At 41.1% G+C, this 24,419-nt stretch overlaps 1 protein-coding gene across 1 annotated transcript in view; it reads left to right on the top strand.

Annotated features, from left to right (window-relative positions):
* The window catches only part of LOC111668034 (netrin receptor UNC5D-like), a 160,934-nt gene that overhangs the window by 100,418 nt on the left and 36,097 nt on the right, over positions 1-24,419 (top strand). Inside the window, exons 3-4 of the mRNA XM_023423945.2 lie at positions 11,645-11,788; positions 12,006-12,109. Of these exons, the coding sequence (XP_023279713.1) occupies positions 11,645-11,788; positions 12,006-12,109 (248 nt within the window). The remainder of the gene's footprint in view (positions 1-11,644; positions 11,789-12,005; positions 12,110-24,419) is intronic.

Genomic DNA, 24,419 nt, shown 5'->3' with positions numbered 1-24,419 from the left:
TTATCATGAATATTAACATTGCTGTGCTATTCAAACCATTAACTGAGCAATGGTGTGCTGTCAACCTGAATATATATTGCATCTATCAATAAAGAACCGTTTCATCAGATAAAACAGGACAGCAAACACTTTCTCTCATTTTAAGATTTGTTGATGCTTTTGTCTTTTGTTGTTTACTCAAATATGAGAAAAAAGGAATAAAGTATTGGAAGAGTGATGTGTAGTGGGTAACACGTCTGGTGAGAACATGACGCACTGACAAACCAAAATTTGACACTTTGGGAAATTTGTGTTAGATGAGAAGATTGATGTTTGTTTAGCCGGTTAGCGTAGCTTAGCACAAAAGATGGACTACTTACTGGTTAGGAGCAGTTCCCCAGCAACCAGTGGAGACTCAAGAAAGTTAGTGATGTCAACTTAGAAGTAGTCCTGCAGGGGGCATGGGGCGGCTGTGGCTGCAGCTCAGGAGGTAGAGTGCATCATCCACTAACCAGAAGCTCAGTAGTTCAATCCCCTGCTCTCCCAGTCCATGTTTGAGGTGTCCTTGGGCAGGATACTGGTAAAGAAACTGATAAAGTAAGTGTAAAGTGCTTTGAGCGGTCTATAGCAGTTAGAAAAGCAAAATATAATTGAGGGCCATTCAACATTCACCACATAACCGCCTGTAGCACAGCGAGCTGTTGTTCTTGCAGTTTGTTATCACTGGACAGGGCCCAAGCTAGCTGGTTCCCCATGTTTCAAGTGTTTCTGCTAAGCTACGTTAGCCAGCTGCTCTCAATTAGCGAGCACATATGAGTGATTTAATTATTAATTTACATAACTTAAAAAAGTCATCCAGACAAGAACAAAAACACCCTGGTTTTTTCGCGTCCTGTAGTTCAGGTCCATCTCTCCAACCCAGCCGTAGTCCAGATGAGTGCGTTCAGCCAGTAATCTGTCCTGAAGGTCCCTTTGACAATAAACTAAACTCTCTGCTGGGAGAGTGTCCGTCACTGGCCTCCAGTGAACCTTCCCCTTAAACGCTCTGATTTAGCAGCCTTTATAAAAACAGCACAGACTTATGGGAGGCCTAGAGCAGAGTGTAGTTGGGTGACAGGCAGAATCTTTTGATGGGATAATCAAGATCAACAAACACTGAAGTAAGAACTAAAGACAGAGGGCTGTGGTGATGAACATGAAACTTCTCAGCCTGCTCTCATTACTGGCCTCATACCTTTTGAACAGCTGTGGCAATCAGAGTGGCATTTTGAAAAAGGAGAGGAGAGCCTTTCTCCGAGAAGGAAATAATATTGTTGATGCAGAGTTTGTTGACGTGAATATAATAAGGCACAACAAATCTGCAGCCAGAGGCAGATGGTGCAGCATTTAAAAGACGAACGGTGGAGCTCCTGAAAGAGGAGAGCCAGAGTTATGTCATGTTTCCTGTGATGTTTTTCACTGATCTACTGTACTTAACCTGCACCTACCACTCTACCCCTCTGTAGGCTTCAAGAAAACTTGTACAGTGACAATGGAAATAAATAATAGAAGCAGTAATAGTTTATTCAAGTCATTTATATGATATGATTGGATAAATGCAAAGCTACATTTGTAATTCTGCTGCATCACATCAGATCACAGCTAAAAATACATTGCAAGAATTAAAAATGAGATGCCACTTTTGCCAGACAAAAAAGGAGGCCATGACGCATGGGAATACTGCCTGCTGGTAATCCAGTGTTTATGGATGAGAGAAAGAAAAAGGACAAGAGAGAGAGAGCAAGAATGAGTGGTAATGAGAACCAGATGATTTTAATTGTCTGTGTTTTTCAGTGTGAGCGGTTTGTGTCTGGCACGGCCGCAGCATGTCACATAAAGTGGCAGAATGACAAAGATCTCACCTGATGTGTGCATAAGTCTGTCTGTTATTCTGCAGCAACCTGCTGCTGTTTGCACATGATTTAATCAATGTAAACACAGTGAATCACTGTTTGCAATCGCTCTGCCCAGTGCTCTGCTTTTAAAATTGGAGGCTCCAGATTTATCACACGTCTGTCCTGTAGCCTTCAAATGGTCGTAGGGTTTTGATTAAAGTAACTGGAGGGGAAAGCTTTCATATTTTCAGTATGAAGCACCTGCGGATGACAGATTCTTGTGTACTTGTTGCACATTTCCTCCCAAGTGTTTAATATGCACTCATTACAGAATCACCAAATTATCTGCTGAGTGAGGCTGCACCAAAACAAACCCAGCTCCTCCCGATGTCTATTCCCAGCACGTCTACAGTTTTCACCAAAATACCAACACTTTGCGTCAGAAACTGCCATCTGCCTGTGCCCTTCCTCGCACCTTTGTGCCAAATGTACTGCACTGGGTATGAAAATACCAAACAGAAAAACACCAACGTGTCAATGTGCCGCTTGTTGTTGTCTTTGCGCTGCCATGAAAATCAGGCAGTTGGTTGGGATGGAAAAACAAGGATGCTTCAACAAATATGTTCCCTAATACAAACAATGGCTGGCTAATAGTGTTAATTTTGTCTGCAACTCTTTATTTAGTCTTTGTCTTAGTTCTAAGCCTCAGTTTACGTCTGGTATTAAAATGTGATCTGTATCCAGATAAGGAAAAGTACATGTTAATGCAGTGATCCGATCTCAGTGGGATTAAGGAGAACACATTAAAAAAATACAAGATGTAAACGGGTTGTACAATTCTGGGCCTTTCAGTGTCAACTTAGTCAAAGAAAACCAAAACTATTTTCATCTAGTTTCAGTCTTGGTGGTGAGGCTTAATGTGTCTCGGGGTAAAAATCTCAAAAACATCAAAACCATATCATTAACTGTCACATTAATAAGGCAAGAGGCGTTATGGTTGGGCAGATTGAGAATTTAAGTATCAATACCACCGATGCAAAGTCTTGTTTTGAGTACTAATACATTTAGGATCAATAGAAAGAAGGATCCGACCATATTCATGAGCTCCCTTGCCTCTCTCTTGCTGTTGTGTGCAGCCATCACCTCGCTCAGTAGTCAACATCCAAAATATCAACTCTAGAAGCACAGGCCTGTTTTCAGCTTCCTGATGATGCATTTATTTTTCAGATAATCCGGCGGCTTTTTAAGACTTTACTTAGCTCAAGAAGTTGGAGAACTTTTCTCAGCTTGTGAGGGAACACTTAATCCGTCATCAGTTTGTCATAAAAATTTAAAATCAACCAAGTTTGGTAACTGGATGATGAGGACTAGTCTGCGTTTTTTAAAACATCTGTGCGATTCATTCACAGAAAACAGTGGAAGGAAACGCTCAGTGTCGAGTAAATCATTTGGTGATGAGGAACTTGTATTCAGAAGTCACTGAGCATGACACATGGCTCCCTCCCTCACGCACGTTACTGCATTAACCACTTTCAATAATAAGTGTCTGTATCGGTATCAACACCGGTGATTCTGGCCCTGGTACCTGGAGTATTGTATTGAAACCTGCAGGCTCAATGAGGGCTCAGCGTCACTATACGGCTTCTACAGTTTTGATAGACTGAAGTCAGTGATGCTTGTAAACACCTGAAGGAATTTCATTTAGGTACATTTCATGTAGTAATTACTGTTCTCATTCACAACTTAAGTTTCTTGCGAAGGCTGCTCGTGACTGTTTTTCTGTGAAAGCAATAGCAGAGACTGAAAGGGAGCAAAGGGAAGCAGTATGTAATAGTCAACCAGTGGGAAGGGTTTGTTGCTGCAATCCACATCTGTTGAGTCAGAGCGGGAATATGAGTGAGTAAATGGAATTGAATTGACTGTATCTTTTGGTACATAAAGCTGTTTTTTTTTTTCCCCACACATTTTAGAAGCAGTTCTGAGCTTCTGCTTGTGTTTGGTCGTTAGTTTTCCTGTGGGTGTTTGAGAAAAAGAATAAACCTGTGTTGTGTGCACGTGACAAAGTGTTTAAACCATCCCAAGTGGATCTTATGATGTCGAGCAAACATAGTCTCCGGCTTTACGAGCATCAAAAACACTGTAATGTACGTGTGCCCTCGCTTTAGCGCCGAAGGTAACTAGCCTAATGTGAACTGTGAAACAAGAGACTGATCATGGCTGACAGTAATGGCCGCCCCATGTAAACACAAATAGAGAGAGCTGTCTGCCAAGAACACATTTAAGTCTGTATTTAAATTTTACTGTGCAGTTGTTGTGGCTGTGCAGGGCTGTCCAGCTTGATGCGAGATGAAGCCTGAAACTCTCTCCTGAGACTGAAAGTGGAAATGCACCTTGGGAGAGGAAGAAAGAATCAGACATGGGCTGCAGTCAAGAAGTCAAGATAAGCTCCTTTTCTAACCACTTGTTCACAAAGATGTAAAGGAGAGTTCAGGGAAAGACGATCACAGTGCGGAGAGAATGCAACCACCTTTATTTATAAACACATGGACGAGAAATTCTGTTTTCCTAATGACGTTGAGCCATTGTAATAATAGAAATAAGTGAGCAAGGGAGCAGGATAAATACATTTTATTCAGACATAAGTATATCTGATCACACAAGGATTTCCATCAGTTTTGGGTTGCCGTGGTGACACTACAATGGTGTGTCGCTTGCGGCAAGGAATTGCGGGGACGGCAATTTCCTCCTTTCCTTTGGTAAAGGAAGGTCCAGTGTTTCCTATGCTAAAGGAGATAAGATAGGAATCCCTGAATCTCCTTTCCTTTTCATTTTGAGAATTCAACCAGCTCTCGTCATGGCTGCCACTTAGATACTTCCAGGTCATTTCACTCAGTCAGGAACCTTAAGCATTAAGAACAAAGGAATTATAACACAAAAGGTTTAACATCCTAAATCCTTAATCTGTTCTTAAACTACATTCTTATGTCACTGATGTGAAAACGTGATTCTGAATATTTCTCATGCACCTTCTTCAAATTTCAGTATGACCCGTTATGTGGAGTTTCTGAACTAGTGAACCCAGGTGCAGCAAAGGGGAAGAAAACACAAAAGGCGGTGCGAGGAACCAGGAACAAAAGCCGAGGAGCCGGGGGGGGGCTAGAAGCAGGTGGTGGAGACAGAGCAGATGGTACTTCAGGGGAGAGGAGACAAGGGTCAGGATGCAGGTAACAGGTTAAAACAGAGAAGCAACTTACCAAAAAAAAAAAAGTCTGGAAGTGTAGGCTGACGGAAGCAGAAGCTGCGATGTGGCAGGGTGGCAGAGGCAGAGCTGGGTATTTGTAGAGGGCTTGATTACGGTGATGAGGTGCAGCTGGTGTGGCTCGGGCTCTGACTCCAGTGCACCGACTTCCACTCAGACAATCACAGACACGGGGAGAGAGGGGGGGGGCACTGAGGAAGTGACAACAGGTTAGAGAGACAGAATGAGAAGTTGAGGGGGTGCCAGGGAAGCAGATGTGACAGGAAGATAATCTTTCAAACCAACATTTGGATTTTGCCAAGAAAAGGAGGGAACGTTGTTTGGTTTTCTGGACAACATGATTATTGCTGCACAGCGGAGTGTATCTTCAAATTCGGCGCAACAGTGTTTATTTCTTTATCCCTTTGCAATTGCTAAGCCTTCTGATAAACCACAGGCAGACAAGACTCAGCTGGATATTCCATGTAATCATTGCTACCCAGATTTTAACCCCCCTTCAAGGAAAACAGCTCGCACCGATAAACTCCTTAGAATGATTTTAGGGAGCTGTATCGAGTCTTTACAGACACTAAATCAGAGGTTTAGGCTCGCCTTAAAATCCAAAGACAAAATAAAAGGAGGGCCGTTGCTGTAAACAAAACACAGATTCCAATGCGACACACTGCATGCATGCTCTGACCTATCAAAGAAGACCACTTTATTTTTGTCTCAGCTGAAACACTGTAAGAGGGGCAAGAGATGGAAATGAGTGATAGAACTCAAGAGATTATTGAAGGACAGAGTGAAAGAAGAGGAGAGAGGACGGCGGAACAGAGGGGATATCTGTTCTGATAGACTTCAGCTGAAAGGGTGATACCCTGATGGAGAGATAAGAGAAAGAGGGGATAAGGGAGAAAGAGGACACTGGAAATGGGAGAGGGTGATGAGAGGGTGGGAGAGAGGCTGAAAATGGACACCACGTTGAAGGAGGGGGATAGCAGCTCTTGCAGATTCACAGATGAGGAGATAGCAATTGAGGGAGAGCGTATGAATAGAGGAAGTATGGATATATGTTCCCGATGATGCTCAGTTAAAGACCGACTCCACTGTTGTGTGTTAGGATCCCTAGATGATACCATCAACCAGGCAGGAAGTCAGGACAAAGAGAGAAAGGTGGGGACTAGCGAGATGCCTCGGAGTCTCTCAGTGTCACAGACTATTAGTTAAAGAAATGGAAGTGGAACAAATGAAGTGGCCCACAGAGTGAAAATTACTTGTGTATGCAAAACTGCCTCCTAATAAGCAGACATGCAGTTTTTTGGATAAACATAAACAAGGCGACTGGGGGAATGACACAAATAAGGACTCACAGCATTTTAATGGTTGAATTATCATGATTTTTTTATGCATGGAGTAATGCGTCCCTTTGGTTCCAGGATTAAGTATGACACACACAGCTGGGACCAGACTGAAGATGTTGCTGGGAGCATGTTCCGCTTGTCTAGCAGGGTTCGTCTGCTTCTGGCCCTCAGCCAACCCTCACAGCCCCCACATGCCGAGCTGCATGCCGCAATGTCACATCACACAACCGTTTCCCCAAAGCTGGGTTCACATCAGACAGACGCTCTCCTAAAGCTCTATCCATCCACCTCAACACCCCCCCCAACACCCCGCCACCCCCCTCTTCGTGTCACCCTCTATGTACACAGCTGCCTCACAAGGATCCCTCAGACAAAATCCCCCCCCCCCCCATCACCCGTCACCGTGACGTTAAGTACAACAGAGACATCCTGGACCTGGCTGAGCTGAGCCGGACCAATCGAGTTCTGCTGAGCCACTTGGATCAGGAGCCACTTGTAGCTGGCACTGGCCGGCTCCCTCAGAGCCTTTTCACAGACTCAGCCAAGGCGAAACAATGGGCCAAAGCCCGGAGAAATCACACCACAGGACCGGTGCCAGACAGACCGAAAGAGAGACAGAGAAAGAGAGAGAAAGAGACTGACATGGGATGATAAGTGAGCGCCGGCGTTGGTATATCTCTTCCTGACTCTTTTATAGAGGCTACATTAGAGACATATTAAAGGAGGTGATTGAAGGGGCAAGTGTAAGCTGCTCCACCTTGAGGTCTGTTGTCACGGCTTTGTGGCATTTTGTCAGGAGCCACCGGCGGGAGCCTGAAGGAAGCGTGCAGCAGAGAGAGAGGCACACAGAAAATAAACAGGTGGCTAGGGACGAGGCCATGGAGGGAGCTGAATGGTTGTTTGTTTCCCCCGAATGCAGAGAAGTGACCACATGTCATCAACATGACTAAGTGGTTATTGGATGTTTTCTCTAACACCGTGTCATTTCAAGCTACTTGGAAATGGGGCTAAGCTCTTTGATCCTGCTGCCAAATGTGAGGGAACCTGGGAGTCAGTGTCTTTCTGATTTCTCTCCTTTGTTTATCTTTCCTTCAGCAGAAACACCGTGGCCCTCACTCAAACAAATAATAGCTACTCCTCTACGTGGGAGTCTATTTATTACCAGTACTTCATGCATTTGTGTTTGGAAGACTTTCAATTATACTGAAATTATTTTTCATTTCGCTTTTGCATTATGATATGATGCGGGCTGATGTGGGAAGCATCACTTTAGTTATTTTGTGTAGTGGTCAAAAGAGCTTCTGACTGTGAGCCAGAAAACCAGTTTTTGGAGTGAGTCTGCAGAGCTGCAGCTCGCTCCGCCCTGTGTGAGTTCGTCTGCTTTCAGCACGACACGTTGCATCAGGAACAGTAGAGTGTTGTTTATTCATTAGTTTCTTCTGTTTTCTTCGTCATTAATAAAGATGAGGAGGTCTGATTGTGAAGGAGCCAGTGTGAAGGAAGAGACAACATCCCCCCGGTACCTGCGGTTGCTTCAGGCTGTTGTCAACATCCTAGCAACTTGTCCAACTTAAAGGACCATATAGGTCGCTCGTCCCTCCTTCACAGCTGCATACCAGCGTCAGGTGTGCCGGACCTTTGTCGTCATGGTAACAGTAACAAACGCACAGTCAAGGTTGTGGACTGGTCACTGTTTTGTGAAGGTTAGGCACAAAAAACTAGGAACTAGTAAAAGATTGAGCTTTGGTTCTATTGTAAGTATTTCCTCAAGATTAGAGGACCTTCGTCGTCATGGTTACAATAATAAACACACTCACACTGTGTGTCCTCTTCCTTATGCAGATTTTAGCTGTGTCCCAATGACAGTCTGGCTTACGGAGGATTTACGCTTTGCGCCCCCAGCTATGCCGGCCCACCTGTCGCCGAGCAACCTTGACAACATGTGACTTTCTTTTTTTTTTCTTTTTTTTATTAATGCGCTCAGTTTTAACAGTTGTACCATGAGCTCTTGAACTGAGCTGAGACCCAGCACTTGCATTAGAAGTGTAATCCTCAGGCTCTCTGTCGCCGTTGTTTGCTGCCATTTTCAATTTCATTGCCGGCGCGCAGTCAATCTTGGGATAGGTCGAGTAAATGATGGTTACTGTGCTTGATTTTTACCTTTTGTTGTTGAGTTATAATCTTTTTGGGCTTTAAGACTTTAAGGTGAGCAAGAAGTGGTTTTTTTTGTGTGTAATGTTTGTGTGTCATATTATATTTACATCCCCACTGCACTGAGCCCAGGAGTTGAAATTCAATGACATATTTTTTTCATGACGTGACAACAAGCGTGCCCCCTCACTAGAATGCAGTCTTGTGTTTTCATTTTCCTGTAGTTAAATCTGACTCACTCTCACTTCATCAGGCATGTTGATTAAGTCTCTAATTTGTAGTGGTGGAAAGGAGAAGCAGTTTGTGTGTGTGTGTGTGTGTGTGTGTGTGTGTGTGTGTGTGTGTGTGTGTGTGTGTGTGTGTGTGTGTGTGTGTGTGTGTGTGTGTATTGTGCTTAATATCAGTCAGTCATTGCAGAGGATTACAGTGTCTTCAGAGAACGCGTCTTGTTTGTAGACATAGTTTTGAAGCCTTTTCTCTTGACCAAGAATTGACAAGTTTATCAAAAGCTAGAATCAGTCAGTCGCTGCAGAGGATTACAGTGTCTTCAGAGAGCACTTCTGTTTTACATTACTTCATTAGGCTTCCTTTGATAACCTTTCATTTCACATTATTAGTTTTCATTTAATCCCGGCCCATGTCTAAGCTGCTGTCTGCAATGTACGGCGTGATGGCAAAAGCCTGTGGAGAGACAGCTCCTCTACAAGTGTAGGGCTGCGTAATTAAGCAATAAGCCACAAGAGGCTAAGCTTTACAGTGATTTCTGAACAGCTGCTGTGAGATTTGTTGTTAGGCATGACTTGTTAGATGTTCCAAAAGTCTGTGTAAAAGACGAGCTCTTCAGGAAACCGACAAACAAAATCTTCAGAAGGTTCTAGAAATAGAAGATTTTAAACTGATTCTTATTCGTCACTTTTAAAGTTTTCTTCCTCAAGGTTTTTTTTTCCAGCAATAAACATTTGATTCCATTCTGTAATTACCTTTCTATATAGAATTACTGCGCACCGTTCAATTCACAGGAAACGATGCAGCATGCAATGTACAGTTGATATCAGCCTCACTGTTGGTGGATCAGAGATGGAGGAAATGATAATTGCTAATGCAAACCTAACATTTCCTACTGCTGCCACTTCATATTAAAAGCTTTTAAATGCCAAAACATTACGTGGCGCGCCAGTAAAAGTGTTTGTTTGTTTACACTGTAAACAGATACACAAATTTCTCCTATGTTGTATTTAAAACATTGTAGCAGCTCAAGGTGTGTTTCCTGACTTGCTGTTGCCACCAGTGACTACAGGTGTTGCCATATCAACCAGATTTTAAAGCTTACAAATTTTAACATTAATTAATTTTACTTTAGCCATAATATATAATTAGGTTGTGACATTTTTCTTTGTGTATTTAAATTGAATATTTTACAGTCAGAGTTTAGTAACAATAATAGCAATAATAGCTCAAGCAGTCAATTTAAATCATGCTGCTACTCACACAGCCACATCACTGATACACGTAGATGTCATTTAATCAGAACCACCTCCTCCTTATAGTCTCTAATCCTAGTTTTCTTTGACGGGAGGTGGCTACTTTTTACCGTCACTCCCCATTCCCCTCCGTATAGGCTTAATTGCAGCGGTGCCAGAATGAGTTTCGAACCAGGAAGGCATCCAGCTTTGGTTGATGTAATAGGCTAGAGAACTTTTTCACATCAACTTCCTTTCAATCTCGGCCTAACTTACTGTTTTTGTACGGCTAAAATATGGTACGAATGCGTTCACAATAAGCGGTGAGTGCACGAGGCCTTCTGCAGCGCAAGAAACTTTTCCGAGAAACACTTCATCTGCATTCTTACATTAGAAATTAAGGACAAGTGGGTGTACTCAGGATGTGCAGTTAGGCAAACAATCACACACACACATCACAATTCATCATCAAATGTTATTGGATGTGAGATCACCTCTCACTGCGGTTGATTATGATTGGATTTAAAGAGACATCATCGCCAATGTTCCACCTGGCTTGTATCGTTACCACTTTATCGCCACTAAAGCCTGAAAGTAAGGGGGCGAAAAGTTTCACTGTCCAGCCGTTTCCAGCACAAGTATGTTGGAGACTAGACGCCACACATTAGCTGTTCATAACTCTCTATTCACATAATAATAAATCTGTTCAAGTCGGTGCTAGAGAGACATCACACACTTTTGGATGAAAGCTGCAATTTCCTAGACACCCAATAAAGCCACCTTATTATACATTAATGGTTCGAGGCTGTCATCTTTTGTGAATAGTCGGGCATAATTGAAATACCGGGCTTTTAAATTCACATCAGTTGTCGGAAAATGCTCGTCTCACGCCTAGCTCATTATGGGCTGCATCACAAGACAATATACAGATATTAACAAATGACCTGTCTGACATTAACTCAGACTTCTGCTGCAGAAATAGACGATTTGATTGTCATCGAAAGTATCTGTGTTCAGATGCTGCGTTTAATTGCACTGTTTTGCTACCTTAAATTATAGCCTCTTCAAATGTTTTCCAAGAAAACAATAAGAGGCAGATGTGTTCCTCCTCTCAGCTAATGCCTCCACTGGAAAGCATTTAGTGTCAGTTCTCTATAAATGGATTACGGTTAGACTCTGAGAGTGGATATTACAGCTTGCTAACAATTTCTATCTAGTACAACCAGCATTTTGCATTGCTGGCCGTCTGTTTGCCAAACTCAGGCTTTAATGAGGGTTTGTCAAAAGGCCAGTGATGACATATATTAATGTTAAGATTGAAGTGGTCAGCTCTATGTCTGTGGACCACTTACAGAAGTATATGCAGTTTAAGTTCCAAACAAAATCCCTGAAATGTTTTGGCTTGACGTGCAGCCTCAGCTCCGTCTCCTCCTGGCAAATGCTAGATCTGTTTACCGCTGATAATCTTATCAGATTCAAATTTCACTCATCATCCTGTCCCCACAATTCTTCATCTCTCTGATTGATCATTCCCGTGATATAATGAAAGCTAATCCAAGCAATCAACCATCTTGTCTGCAGGGCTGAAGATCCGCGAGGTGATGATCAACGTGTCACGTCAGCAGGTGGAGGACTTTCATGGCCCAGAGGATTACTGGTGTCTGTGCGTTGCCTGGAGTCACCTGGGAACCTCCAAGAGCCGTAAGGCAACAGTCCGGATCGCCTGTAAGCAGCTCCATGTCATTTTTTATAACCCAGACTGACCTTATTGTCTCTGGAAAGGTTATTCTCCTTCAAACCTGTGGTGTGATTTTGCAGAAGGCGTCACTCGAGGAGAGGTTGTCACACATGAAACAAATCTGACTTTTAATGTGCATGTTTAGATGCTGTTTCGTGCTGTTGTAGTTGTTCTTTAATGCCGGCTGTTTATTCTCTCCCCTAGACCTGAGGAAGAACTTTGAGCAGGACCCCCAAGGCACTGAGGTGCCTCTGAATGGCATGATTGTGTTGCATTGTCGTCCCCCAGAGGGAGTGCCTGTGGCTGAGGTGAGGGCTTCTTGCACTTCAAACAAGTAACATTTTCTCCTATGTTGCCTGGAGAGGAGCAGTCATCTGTCTGGTTTACTGACAGAATAACTCTGTTTTCATGATACAATGTTTTGCTACTCTCCAGCCACAACAAAACAAAGACATGTGTGCACTTTTCTCCCCAGTCTGGTACAAGCCAGAGCTGCAGTTGATGAGCTGAAGATGCCATTCATATTAATTTCTCAAGCTCATTCTGTTCAAGTTGGAATGATCATTCATATACTGGCAATAATAATTGTGCATGTGCATCACTATGTTCTCCATTTCCTGTGTTTACGAGTAAAAGGATGTACGGCTATGACTTATTTAGATGTCATGTATTAATTTCATTCTCAGTATCATTCACCCCCTCTCTCCTCTGAGTCCTCTGTGTGTGTGTGTGTGTGTGTGTGTGTGTGTGTGTATGTGCGCGCCGAGTGTGTGTGTGCACGCGCGTGTGTGTGTTTGTGTGTGTGTGTGTATGTCTGAAAGAGAGTGCCAGTCATTGCCATTATAATTTTTACTATGAATATAAAATGAGGTTCTCACGGACAGTCCTGTTGAGTGGTGTGTGTTGTGCTCTGATGTTGTGTGCCTTTATGTGGAGGCTCAGTAGGCAGATATGTCAATATCAAAGCCTGTGTGCCCCAGCTTCTGAAGCTTTGCATTTACTTAAAGGCACAGTCCGTGATCTATGCGTAAACAAACTGACAGCCCTACCAGAAAATTTCAAAAGCACAGGACTGGAACCCTGCTGTTATCCCGGAATTGATTGACAGGCCTTTACATGCACTGACTAATAAGTTATTGATGTTTTATGAAGCTGATGCTTAAGGCTTTGTTTATATCACTAACACAACAGTAAAACAGACGTGTATTATATATTTCTAAATATGATCAGTTGAGAAACACATTGATTTTCTTCATCTTTTAAGTCCAATTTCTTAATTACACTCAGAGCAGTCTGATGACTGGGACCCATGTCTCATCGATTTTCCAACACATTGGATTTGATATCAAACATTGACTGAGGTTAAAGAGCTAACCTTAAGTTTAAGGGGTATTTGACGGCATTAACATCCACATTGGGAGACTTCATAATCATTCTTTAATTTCGCTAATTTAGAGTTCCCATTCTCTAATGTAATGATGACTCTTTTGCTTTGACTTTTAGACTCACTAGTTGAAAGTACTGTGAAATGAAATAACTTTAACTAAATGTGGAAAACAATCTTTTTCCTGCTATGAATTATAAACTGAATTTATACGTCAAAATAACAAATTACTGGCCAGCTCTCTGGTTCATGTGCTGATGCTATCAGACTCACCAGCTAGCTCCTGGGCTAACTGAGTCGGGAATCGATATTTATTTTATTACTTACTCTGAGCTGGTATAATAACAGCTAACAACTAACAGTTAGCACAGGAGCTAGCTGGTTAGCCTGATAGCATCAGCACATGAACCAGAGAGCTGGCCAGTAATGATATAACTTTATGCTAACTATAAAGCTAACTGCTAACTGTTATTGTCCGACCGTCTTTTCAAGCTTCGATTTCACAGAACTCTTCAATTACGGCCTGAGACAAACTTAGTGCTTCATTATAACATTACTTCATTTAACTTTATTGTAACAGTAGTTTTAGAGACTTAAATACAATATTTCTTTACTTTACCATTCAGGTTGAAGACTAATATATCGGCCTGTGGCCTACTGACCTGTCAAGTGATATTCCTAATGACAGATTTTTAATTAGCATGTCTTTAAGAAAGAGTCAAGGGGTTTATAGCAATGATGCTGCTGAAATATAACTTAGAAAGACTGACTGACATGTGACTCATGATATAGTCTCTAGAGTGAAGAAGTGTATGATTCAAGCTTTTCCTGTCATCTAGTGTTAAAAAATAAAGTAAATAAAAAATCGCAATAAATTGAAATATCGAAAGGCAGTACTTGTAGAATCGCAAAACCAATGTGAATTGGCACCCAAGTAACGTACTAGTATCACATCAGGAAATTAGCAGTGATTCACTTACTTAATACCAGACTGAAGCCAAACCCCCCCCCCCCCCCCGATACAAGCAATCAGTGAACAAGCACCAAGAAATCTGCAGTACAGACAAAGTATCACAGGGGAAGATACCCCCCCCCCTTCACAGTGTTTGATTGTAACAGGTTTTCTGCAGATATTACATACAGTATGATCACTTATGTTAATATCTTCTGGTGCCTTATAATTGGATGACTGCATTAAAAAGGCTACAATCCAACATCATCTTAAATTCAGGCTGAAAATCAGCACTTGTGTGAGTATATTTGAAATTTATATTCCCCACACATTTTCTTCAGTATTGTTGTTTCTGAATTGTTGTATTAATAAAAAGCTTGATCTCCCCCCTCCCCACACACACACAAAAAAAATATATAGTTTTGGGTTTTAAGACTCCTTGAAGACGGCCGTGCATTCCTTCCATAGCACACATAAAGCATGTAAAACTGTGTTTGTGCATTTTGTGACTGAGTGTGTGTGTGTCTGCGTGTGCTCATGTGTGTGTGATGAATGATTCAGCTCACACAAATGGAGCATCGGTGTACCGCGAGTCTCCCCCATGCATTGTGGTCATCAAATAGGCAACTCCTCATGCATTCATTAATGTGACTCCGGCTAACAAAGAGAATGGTAATAGTAAATAATGCAGGGACAAATCCAGCTCCCTCTAGTATGACTTGCACTGGGAGAAAAATATACTCGCATCCAGAGTTGGAGATGCGGGTGTACTTTTCTCTTTTCGTGACTTTAGGCATTGCTGAGAGGTTAAAGCCTTTTTTTGTAACCAGCACTGTGAAATTTGGCTCAGAGAGAAGCTGGAGCTCAGCTACAGTTTGAGTTTTAAGGAATTGAGGTCAGGATGCAGTGTGATCTGTTGAACTCTATTTGTATTCCGAAGCATATTTATTTTGGTCATGACATCTATTTGAATATTTCATACCACTGCGATTTGCAACGGATCCTGATGGAAATTAATACTTGTGCTGCTGAAGACACATGAGCAGTTTTTTTTTTGACAATAAACGTTCAGTTGACAACATGCAAATGAAATGAGTTCCAACTTTGCATGCTGTTTTAAGACATAAACGCTGTGCAGCCGACTTTACAGCTCAAAATCCCCTTATGTCGCTGCTCTGTTCGTGTTCTCAGAGGAAACAGTAACAGTGAGGGAGGAAAGAACTTTATCCGCGCCTCGCTGTAACTAAGCCACCCGGGAGTTTACTGGGCTGCTGTGTAGGATGTTAATGAAAATCAGAGAATGCCATATTATCTGTCCCAGCAGTGATAGAGGCAATAATCTGTGCACATTGTAAGCCAGACCACAGAGAATGTATCGTAGTAAAACAGCTTAAGCCTGCTTCAGTTTATTGGCGACAAGAGTTGAGATGGCCAAAGCTCCTCAGTTGTCTCCACTTTTCTATAAACAGAGAGAGCAGTTTAAAAACATGCTTTGTGCTCATTATAATGTTGATGTTATTAAATGATTGGCTCTGATTAGAGGAGGAAAACATACATACAGAGTCTAAAATAACAGACATGGTGAAAATCCTCCGGTAAAAAACGAGTCCATAGGTTGTTTGTGCAGCAGGTTATTATGACCCATAGTTACATTTTGTTGCTAAGCGACATCTCGCGGCTGTAGTAATTATGAGAGGAGCAACGGAAAGAGTGCGGTGACGCAGTATAAAGAGCGACAGAGTCTGCGTCAGGACGAGGTTGTTGTGGATGGGCGGATATGAGCGGCGTGTTCGATTCCCGTGTGAAAGCAGCAGTTTATGTTGTTTCTATTATCCATAACCGTTTGACAAAGTTAACCACGTTGTTATTATTGTAACCATGACAACAAAGATCGTCTACTGTTGAAAGAAGTACTTATTTCATCCCAAATCACCATCTTTTCCTAAACCTAACCAAGACATGACCGTTATAGTAGTAACCATGGCGACAAAGTTATATGCCGCTCTTGGTACAGTCCGCGTGTTTACTATTTTAACCATGACAACCAAGGTCCCGTACGCCTGCAGCCTGTAGGGGCGCTATTTCAAAAAACACTCCTGTGGGTCGTATCAGAGGTTTGAATAAAAAACGACCTATATGGTCGTTCAGGTTGTTGGAAAATCATATGAATGAATTCATAATAAAGTAGCTCAAAGAAAACAACCAGAAATTAAGGGACATGGTCGTCTGAAAAAAACAAAAAAAAAACTCTCAATCTCCAGAGGGATGAAGAAGGATCTTAGTGACTTAGCAGATCACAGATACAGTATAAGCATGAGCCTGACCATGCAAGGCTTTAGAAACAAGCAATAAAATCTTTGAATCAATTCTAAAACTGACATGTAGCCAGTAAAGGGCAACGAGGATTTGTGCGCTAGGGTCACTTTTCTGAGAACGTGTTTGTTGTATACTCGAGATCAATAAACTACCTGAGCATAGAAAGACAGCTCTGAGTAAACAACTGCAACATCATTAGATACGGCTCCCACACTATATGAGAGACTTTTAATAATGCATGCGCTCTGACCATGAAGGTTATGAGACTGACCTCCAGTCTGGAGCCATTCAAGCTGCGGACGTTTTTTTTTTTTTGTTTTGTTTGACATCCAGATCTTAATTCTCAGTAAGGCGGGACATACGTGACACGGGACAATCTCTAAACCTGTTGGACGGATGAGAGCCACATCACTGATGCCAGCAGAGTTTTTCCAGACAGCTGATTAAGACATTGTAATCCACTGCGTCAAAGACTGATCTGAGATCAAGGGGGAATTACAATAGAGCAGCTGAATCAGCAGCAAGCACTAGAGAGCAAGAGCCAGAGCTGAATTTTGAAACTTCAGATTCTTGTTCATTAAAGAGAAAAAAAAAAAGAAATCAGCAGTGTGGGAACATTTTTTATTCATTTTTTTAAGTAAAAGAGTTCAGCTTTCAGATGGGTCTAACAGGGAACAGTTTGACACTCCTATTGACAAACAAATTATGTGTTGTAAATGTCAAGTGAAGCATGATTGTGGAACTACATGGTGTTGTTTTTGACTCTATTAAATTCTTGATTTAAGGGTGTATTCGCAACAACCAAGGTGGTGATTGCTTCATCCAGCTATAGGAAGGGTTTGGTTTAAAGCCTGAGCTGTCTATTGTCCGGCCTACTTCAAATGTCATCCAGGCAAATACCTGCTGAGTGTAGCCAGCTCTCAACAATTGCACTGAAGTCTGCTCCTGGCTTCGTGAGGCTGAAAGTTTATTGGTGGAGAGAATAAAAGGTCTGCCATAACTTCGAGAGAGAAAAAAAAACAGTTTTACAATCATTAGCTCCACATTAACCAAGGCCAAGTATTCTTTACCATGTGTAATTAATCATCAAGGCTTCTCATCCAAAGTCATTTGAAGTGCTTAAAATGTAATTATTCAGTGATAAACATAACATTTCCAGAGACGGTGTGGAGATAAACCAAGGACACGACAAGGGTTTAGCCATCCCCGCCTCTAGAATATGCTGCTGTCAGATTTGGGGGCCTCATTTGTTTAATGTGATTTCATGAAAGTCATTGTTGCATTGAGAAAAGGCCATACATGGCTTTGGGAAGGTGCAGAGGGTGCAGGCGTGAGGGGAGGGAAAGGGGGAGGGCACTTGTTAATGAAACTCAGCCTTAATTGAATCAGATGGAACAAAACCTACTGCGATGCTTTGTAATCGTCTTCATGTCGCTTTCACTTCCTATTTGAATGATTGTAAATGTAGGTCATTACGTTTGCCTTCAGAATAATTGAATGTTCGGGCCGGATGCAGGGAGGAATTGGGATGACTTGAGGAGGACATACTTTTTTTGTGTGTGTGTGTTAACTTTAAGATACCTTTCCGTAAATAAACACACGGTCCTCCGGGCCTGTCGGCTCTCTCATCTCAACATCTTCAAACAGCTTGAAGCTATCAGAAAAATGAAACTCTGCTGCATGGTACATGGCTCCCCTGCTGACCATTTGATGCTGCTTTCAATATATCATGACTTCATTTTATTTGCTCTCTCTCTCTCTCCTCTGGCTGGAAATGAACTGTAACTGAACAAGTCAAAAGTTACATGGAAAACTTTCAGAGGAACACAGAGCAGTTTTCAATTTAACTCAGCTGCTGTTTATTGGTCAACATCGTGACCTTCACAGTATATAACCCCACCACCAGCAGACTGCCCGTGAGGCCTGATCGGCACGGGTTAGGTGTGGTGTAGTTCACCACTGGTTGCTGCTATCTAAGTGGAACAAATTTACCAATTAAGCAAATCCGTTTCCTGTCCTCCCCAGGCGCTGGCTTATCAGGCTCATTTGAGTCTGTCCTGTCTCTGCCTTCTCATCAGAATGTGCATCTCTCTATCGCTCTTCCCCCAGAGGGGACACTCTAGGACCAACACAGAATGCAAATCACACTCTGGCTTCATACACTTCCTGCAGCGAACACTGGAAAGGAGTAAAGAAGGGGCAGAGTGAGAGAGATTAATCAAAGCAAAAACATGAGACAGAGAAACCGATCACAGTAGTAGACGATTATTTTAATTTATTTCAGTGTGAGAAATTCGCCGGGATAAAAATGAAAAACTCACGAAAGACAGCTCAAATGTATTCTGCTCCTGTAATCACAGAGAGACCAGAACGGCAATTATGTGGTCAGTTACATTGAAGAAGACAATGGTTTAATGAAGCTACACCTTTCTACTTCTGATGTCTATTTTAACTTATTCTTTTTGCTCAGTGAGCTTACATGCTCTTTACAACAAGGTGTTTATGAATCAGAAACAAACGTCTTCATAGTTTCCCGATGAGACGAGGGGACCGGTAACATCAGCATGAGCTTCCCATTCCTTCAAATAAATGTTCAAGAGTTTCCCAGTCATCAATGTGATCAGTGTCTGAAATAGGATATCACTAAGGCAGCTCTAAAATGTATATGCATAAGATTCATCCCTCTATGAATATATACAAACACACAATATGTTTGGGAGAGCAGACACATGCAGCGATTTATTTCTTTACCACACATACTTTTACACCTGTGGTGTAAGAAATAACACAATAACACACACACACATACACACACACACACACACACACAAGCTAATTCAACAAATAAATCAATAGACACATATGTGTCATAAAAATGCAGGCAAATATCAAACAAAGGCAGAACAGCCACAGAGACAGAACTGGGAGCATCTTCTTCCTAAACAATTCAACAGTATTGCAAAGAGAGAAAGTGAGTGAATGATCCTTAGTGAAGAGCAGATCGATACAACAGTAACCGTTACTTCAACACTCAAACGCATCACGCTTGTTATCAATACTAACTGAAAAGGATTGATTAGAAAATTGTTGGTCTTTTAAAGACACAAAATGCTCTTAAATAGTGAATGATTGTGCCATTTAAAAGACCCTGTTAACACAAGTATCCCAGAAATCCTCATTCAGTCTTTTGTTAGGGATCACTTTAAGTATGTCAGTAAAATGGCCTATTTTTGTTAGTTTTTTACTTCATAATATTTACATTTAATTTATAACACAGTGAAGTTGGTAAGTTGGTAAGGGGTCATGTGATTTATGTTACAGTTCTGAATTCAGATGGACCTGTACTATTTAGTAATTATTCATTTTAAATGAGTTATTTGTAAGTTTAGCTATTGCTACATAGCCAACGTTAGCATAAACTGTTTACATACCAGTCTTGGCAAGAGCTTGAGACATCGTTGTGTTTACTGTACAAGAGATTATGATATGTCTGCTGAGCAGTGCTACCTCGTTGGAGCTAGCTGGTTAGCATGCTAACTTCAGGTCAAGAAAAGAAGTGATAGAAATAAAAGCAAAGCAGGAGGCTTGTTTTCCACCACTGCAGACAGCTCTTGGTGAGTAAAGGATTGAAGTTTGATGCTGAACTTGCAATGTTTCTTTTAAACTGGTAAGTTAACGGCTTTTAATGCTAAAGTTAGCTATGTAGCGATAGCAAAACAGCTAGCATAATAGCTCCTTTGAAAACATTTCTATGACTATCACTTAAAAAAAAACATATTACATTATAGTATTAGATCAATATTACTGTTCGCAATTATGAGTATTCACAATTGTTTTCATAATTACTATAATATTTTTTTCTTTTCAGAAGTTGTTGTGAATTTCCAGCTAAACCTAATGGGTTTCAGTTTAATTGTTGACAATAATGTCTTGAGCTAATATAGTGATGAATATCTGATGAAAGTCCAGAGACTTGACCACTCATGTCTTCAGTAGTCTGCTGTTATCTGTGTAAAAACACACACAGGCAGGTAGGAATAAGGCTGCCAAAATATCTCACCTGCATCCTTGAATCTTTATTGAAAAGTGGAGCGGCGGAGTGGTAGAGTCAGAGAGCTCTGCAAGGCTTGCCAGACTCTCCGAGGTGGCTTGCCACAATGGTCGGAAAACGACACACACTCTTTTGGCAAATGGTGAAGTAATGTTAAAATTACCCAACTTTGTATGCAAGAGCAGTGCTCTCTAGTACAGATGACGACCAACACTGACCTCATTATGCAGATTGGGCACCATGACATGATTTATCCCCTATAAATTAAATAAAACAGATATAAACAGTGTCAATGTCTACAAAAATTAGTCTTTCCACTGTAAGTTACATTTATTCAGTCATGGCAAGCCACCAACTCAGTTTCTTGTGCCACAGTAATTCCTGGCTTCATGTTACCTAAAAAAATAATCCCAGTGTGTCGCAGGTAGTGAGAAACAGAGTTTAAATTTGGGGGAAAGAGAGCATTGGTATCGGAGAACACTGGATCAATGAGTGCCTACTTTCTGGATCCATGCTGTACTTCACATCTAAAAAAAAAAATGATAAGGGGATAAAAGTTAGATTTTTTTTTTTAAGCATGCCTGAAAAAATAGCATATTTATAGGAATTTTATCAGATAAAATGAATCCTGACTATTTCTTAATATATTTCAAGTTATAGTATTTTGTTGTCAGATAGTGAGGCATATATGATTAGGAAGTTTTTTTTTATTTATTATTATCTATGAGCTTGTCCCCTGGTGTCATATTGGCATCTTCCACATCTGATGCCACCGATGTGAATCGTCAATACAGTATCTGAGCTCGAGCCGAGGTTTACAGTGAGATATAAAAAGAACAACAGAGGCGGCAGGCTTGTCACAGACCCCTGAGGTGTCACAGCATCTCATCCAACTACATACCCACCTACTGCATCTATACACTTATATCTACCATTTATACTGTACTGTACCTCCATGGAAAATGCAGCAAAAAATGGTCAACTTTAATCCAGTGAAGTCAGTTCCTCATATATCCTCCTTGTATAATGAATTACATAAGATTCTTATAAGTTAAAGGCCGTGCTCTAAGCTGGTTGAATGGTCACCCCTTGATTCACAAGTGGCTCCTTACTGACATGTATGAAATCCCACCTAGAGTATATATCCAGACTTTAGATTTCCTGTCTCATTTACAAAGTTTGAAATAGTGACTGAAACGTGGCCCATTAAGACTACATTTTAATTAACAGTGACTTCCAAGCCATTCGCTAATACAGAAGGTCACTAAGGTTTGTCCAAAAAGTTGTTAGATGTTGTTCGCTTTTTTGAAAAAAGAAAAAAACGAAGTCGCTAAAGTGATCTAAAAAGGCTGTTAATGTAGCAACAACAGAGCTAACACTGACTGTAAACACCCCCCTGTTGAAATAATAGAAACTGTTTGTGCAAATTCATGTTGAAAGAGCAACAGCCAATAGTTAAACTCAGCCAACCGACCAATGGTGAAACTTTATCACTCAGTCAGTCAGTCAGAGACATATGTGTTTCTAAAGCTGGCTTTCACTGTTGCGGTCCAGCCAAAAGGTTATTAACTCTCACTCTCCTTGTAAAAAAGAAACAAGTGGCATCATTTCAATGACCCTGATTTCAGACATTAAATCTCATTTCACACGTATCTTCGATAGATTTTTTCTTAATGTGTATTTTTATTAGCTGGTGGAGAGCCCTACATATGCAATATAAGATAACGTAATTCAATTCCTCTTCAATAAAACGACTGTAATGACGGTTCTAATGTTCACTTTTCATTGGACCTTGTCAGATAGCTCAAGGGTAATAAGACAATGCATTAATTGTATTATATTGTATTATATCGTAATGTATCCCTGTTATGATGTCCACTGGATTTACCTAACACACACAGGTCTATGAGTAACACAAATTTAATGCACATCAGTGATTTAGCACCATCTGTACTGTGGTACATTGTAAATGAGGCAAAACACTTCTCTGCATTGCTTTTAATGATTAATGCAAAATTGCTGATGAATAGACAGTAGTTGCACATTTACCCAACTCATTATTTCTCCACTTGCTACACTGTGATAGAAATTAGATTTGTCATTGTAATACAGTGTAACCCATCCCTGAGTTTTTCTGCTTCAGGCAATACATGTAGTTTTACTCTGCATTTCCTGAGGTGACATATTATCCACTAAATGTTGAGATATATTTAATTTAAATAGCATAATGGTTAAATCTCGGTACGTGTCAAGTCAAATTTTGCCACCACTCTATAAATATGCATCCCATCTGAATACGTGTCAGGAGAGAACAAAGGGTTGAGGGTTAATTTTCAATTCAGTGAATTTCCCACATTATATTACTCCATCAAACTTGTTTAGAGCCGCCTGCAGGAAAATTGTTATTATTTATAGTTGTTTTTTTTTTTTAAACAAATGGAAGAGTATTTCAAAGTAATTTGATACCATAAAACTTAATGCTCTGTAGCAGTTTGTGTTTGAATTGATGTACAGTGTTTGTAGTTATAAATTTTACTGTACAACACTGAAATTAGTTCTTAGATAACTTAGTAATAAAGTAATTAATGTGACCTTTTCCCACATCATAACAACACAAGCAGTTAACTAAAAATAGCCTGCATTTCATTTGGAGTGACAATATAAAAGTAAAGCAGTGTGACTGGAGCTGCAGTAGCCTATGAATCTTCCTCTAGATGTAATTTGTTGCTTGTGTCAGTCGGGCCAACCCGTCGGTCAGTTCAGAGAGTCAGCTCTTGGTTCATTATCTAAAGACTGTGTCTCTTGGTGACATTAGAGACGCCTTTGAGGTAGAATCTTTTCAAATACCACAAATAATACACGGAGACTATGTAAAATGTGACCCTGGTTAGAACAACAAGGATCATCTCTGTCGTCACTTTTTCGAAGGAGACCGGAGAAGGTGATAAAGTACAAACCTCCATCTTGTCAAGGTTAATTCCCGACTTCACAGATAGTAGATAAGGCTGCAGTCGGTAGGAGAAGGTCAACTTTGCACAATCAGAGGAAGAACAACAATACTAGACTATAGGACCTCTCTAGATAGATAGATATATAATCCATTAAAGTGTATATAAGCAAAATGATAATAGGTATGATAAAGCCATAAGATAATGGTGGATTTTGTAAAAATTTGCACTGTTTTTCCACTGTGGAAGGTTGGAACTGGCTGCCTCCGCAATTGAGTAAATTCATGTTAGCAGCTGTGTAGGATGTGCAAGACAAGAGCTGATTAGACATTGAACGTGTGAAATAGTGAAATGTAAAAAGAAATATAAAGAAAAGGGTTGATAGAATGACCAATGCAGCCCACCAGTGTAGTCGTTCGGTTTGTCTTGAAGGCTGTGCAGCCAAATGATGAAAAAAGTGAAATTAAAAGCGCGTGATGAAAGAGTTCTCGAGCCATCAAAAGGAGAAAAGAAAAAAAAAAACGCTTGTGACAACGTGACTCCTGATTTATTGATTTCCTCGCTCAATTTTTTCACCCAGGGTGCTTCGAAAGAGCAAAGCAATCTCTGAGTTTGTTGGCTGTTGTTACATTCCCTTGGCAAATGGATACTCTCCACAAACACACACACACACACACTCTGGAGTGCAACCCCATGCACAAACATATGGAGCTCCCAGTGGGGCGGAGTTTTTAATCCTCAAATACACTGCCATAAATCAAACCCCACTCCCTCATGCCCCCAGCTCGTCTCTCTCAATGAAAAGCTCAAGCCAGTGGCACATTAATAGCAATTTACAGGGTCAGTCATGCGAGGAGAGGAGCATCAACAGAGCGTCCTTTATTTTGTAATTCCTTATTACTTTCACTCACTACACGGCCACTGAATCGGTAGAGGATGTGACCTACCTACAGCATCACTCCCTCCA

The sequence above is a fragment of the Seriola lalandi genome, unplaced genomic scaffold, assembly GCF_002814215.2.
Source record: "Seriola lalandi dorsalis isolate HSWRI2012SDOR001 ecotype SW California unplaced genomic scaffold, Sedor1 jcf7180002054695, whole genome shotgun sequence".
NCBI classification, from domain to species: Eukaryota; Metazoa; Chordata; class Actinopteri; order Carangiformes; family Carangidae; genus Seriola; species Seriola lalandi.
Note: the sequence above shows the minus strand (reverse complement) of the source record. Positions and strands in the feature narration are given on the sequence as shown.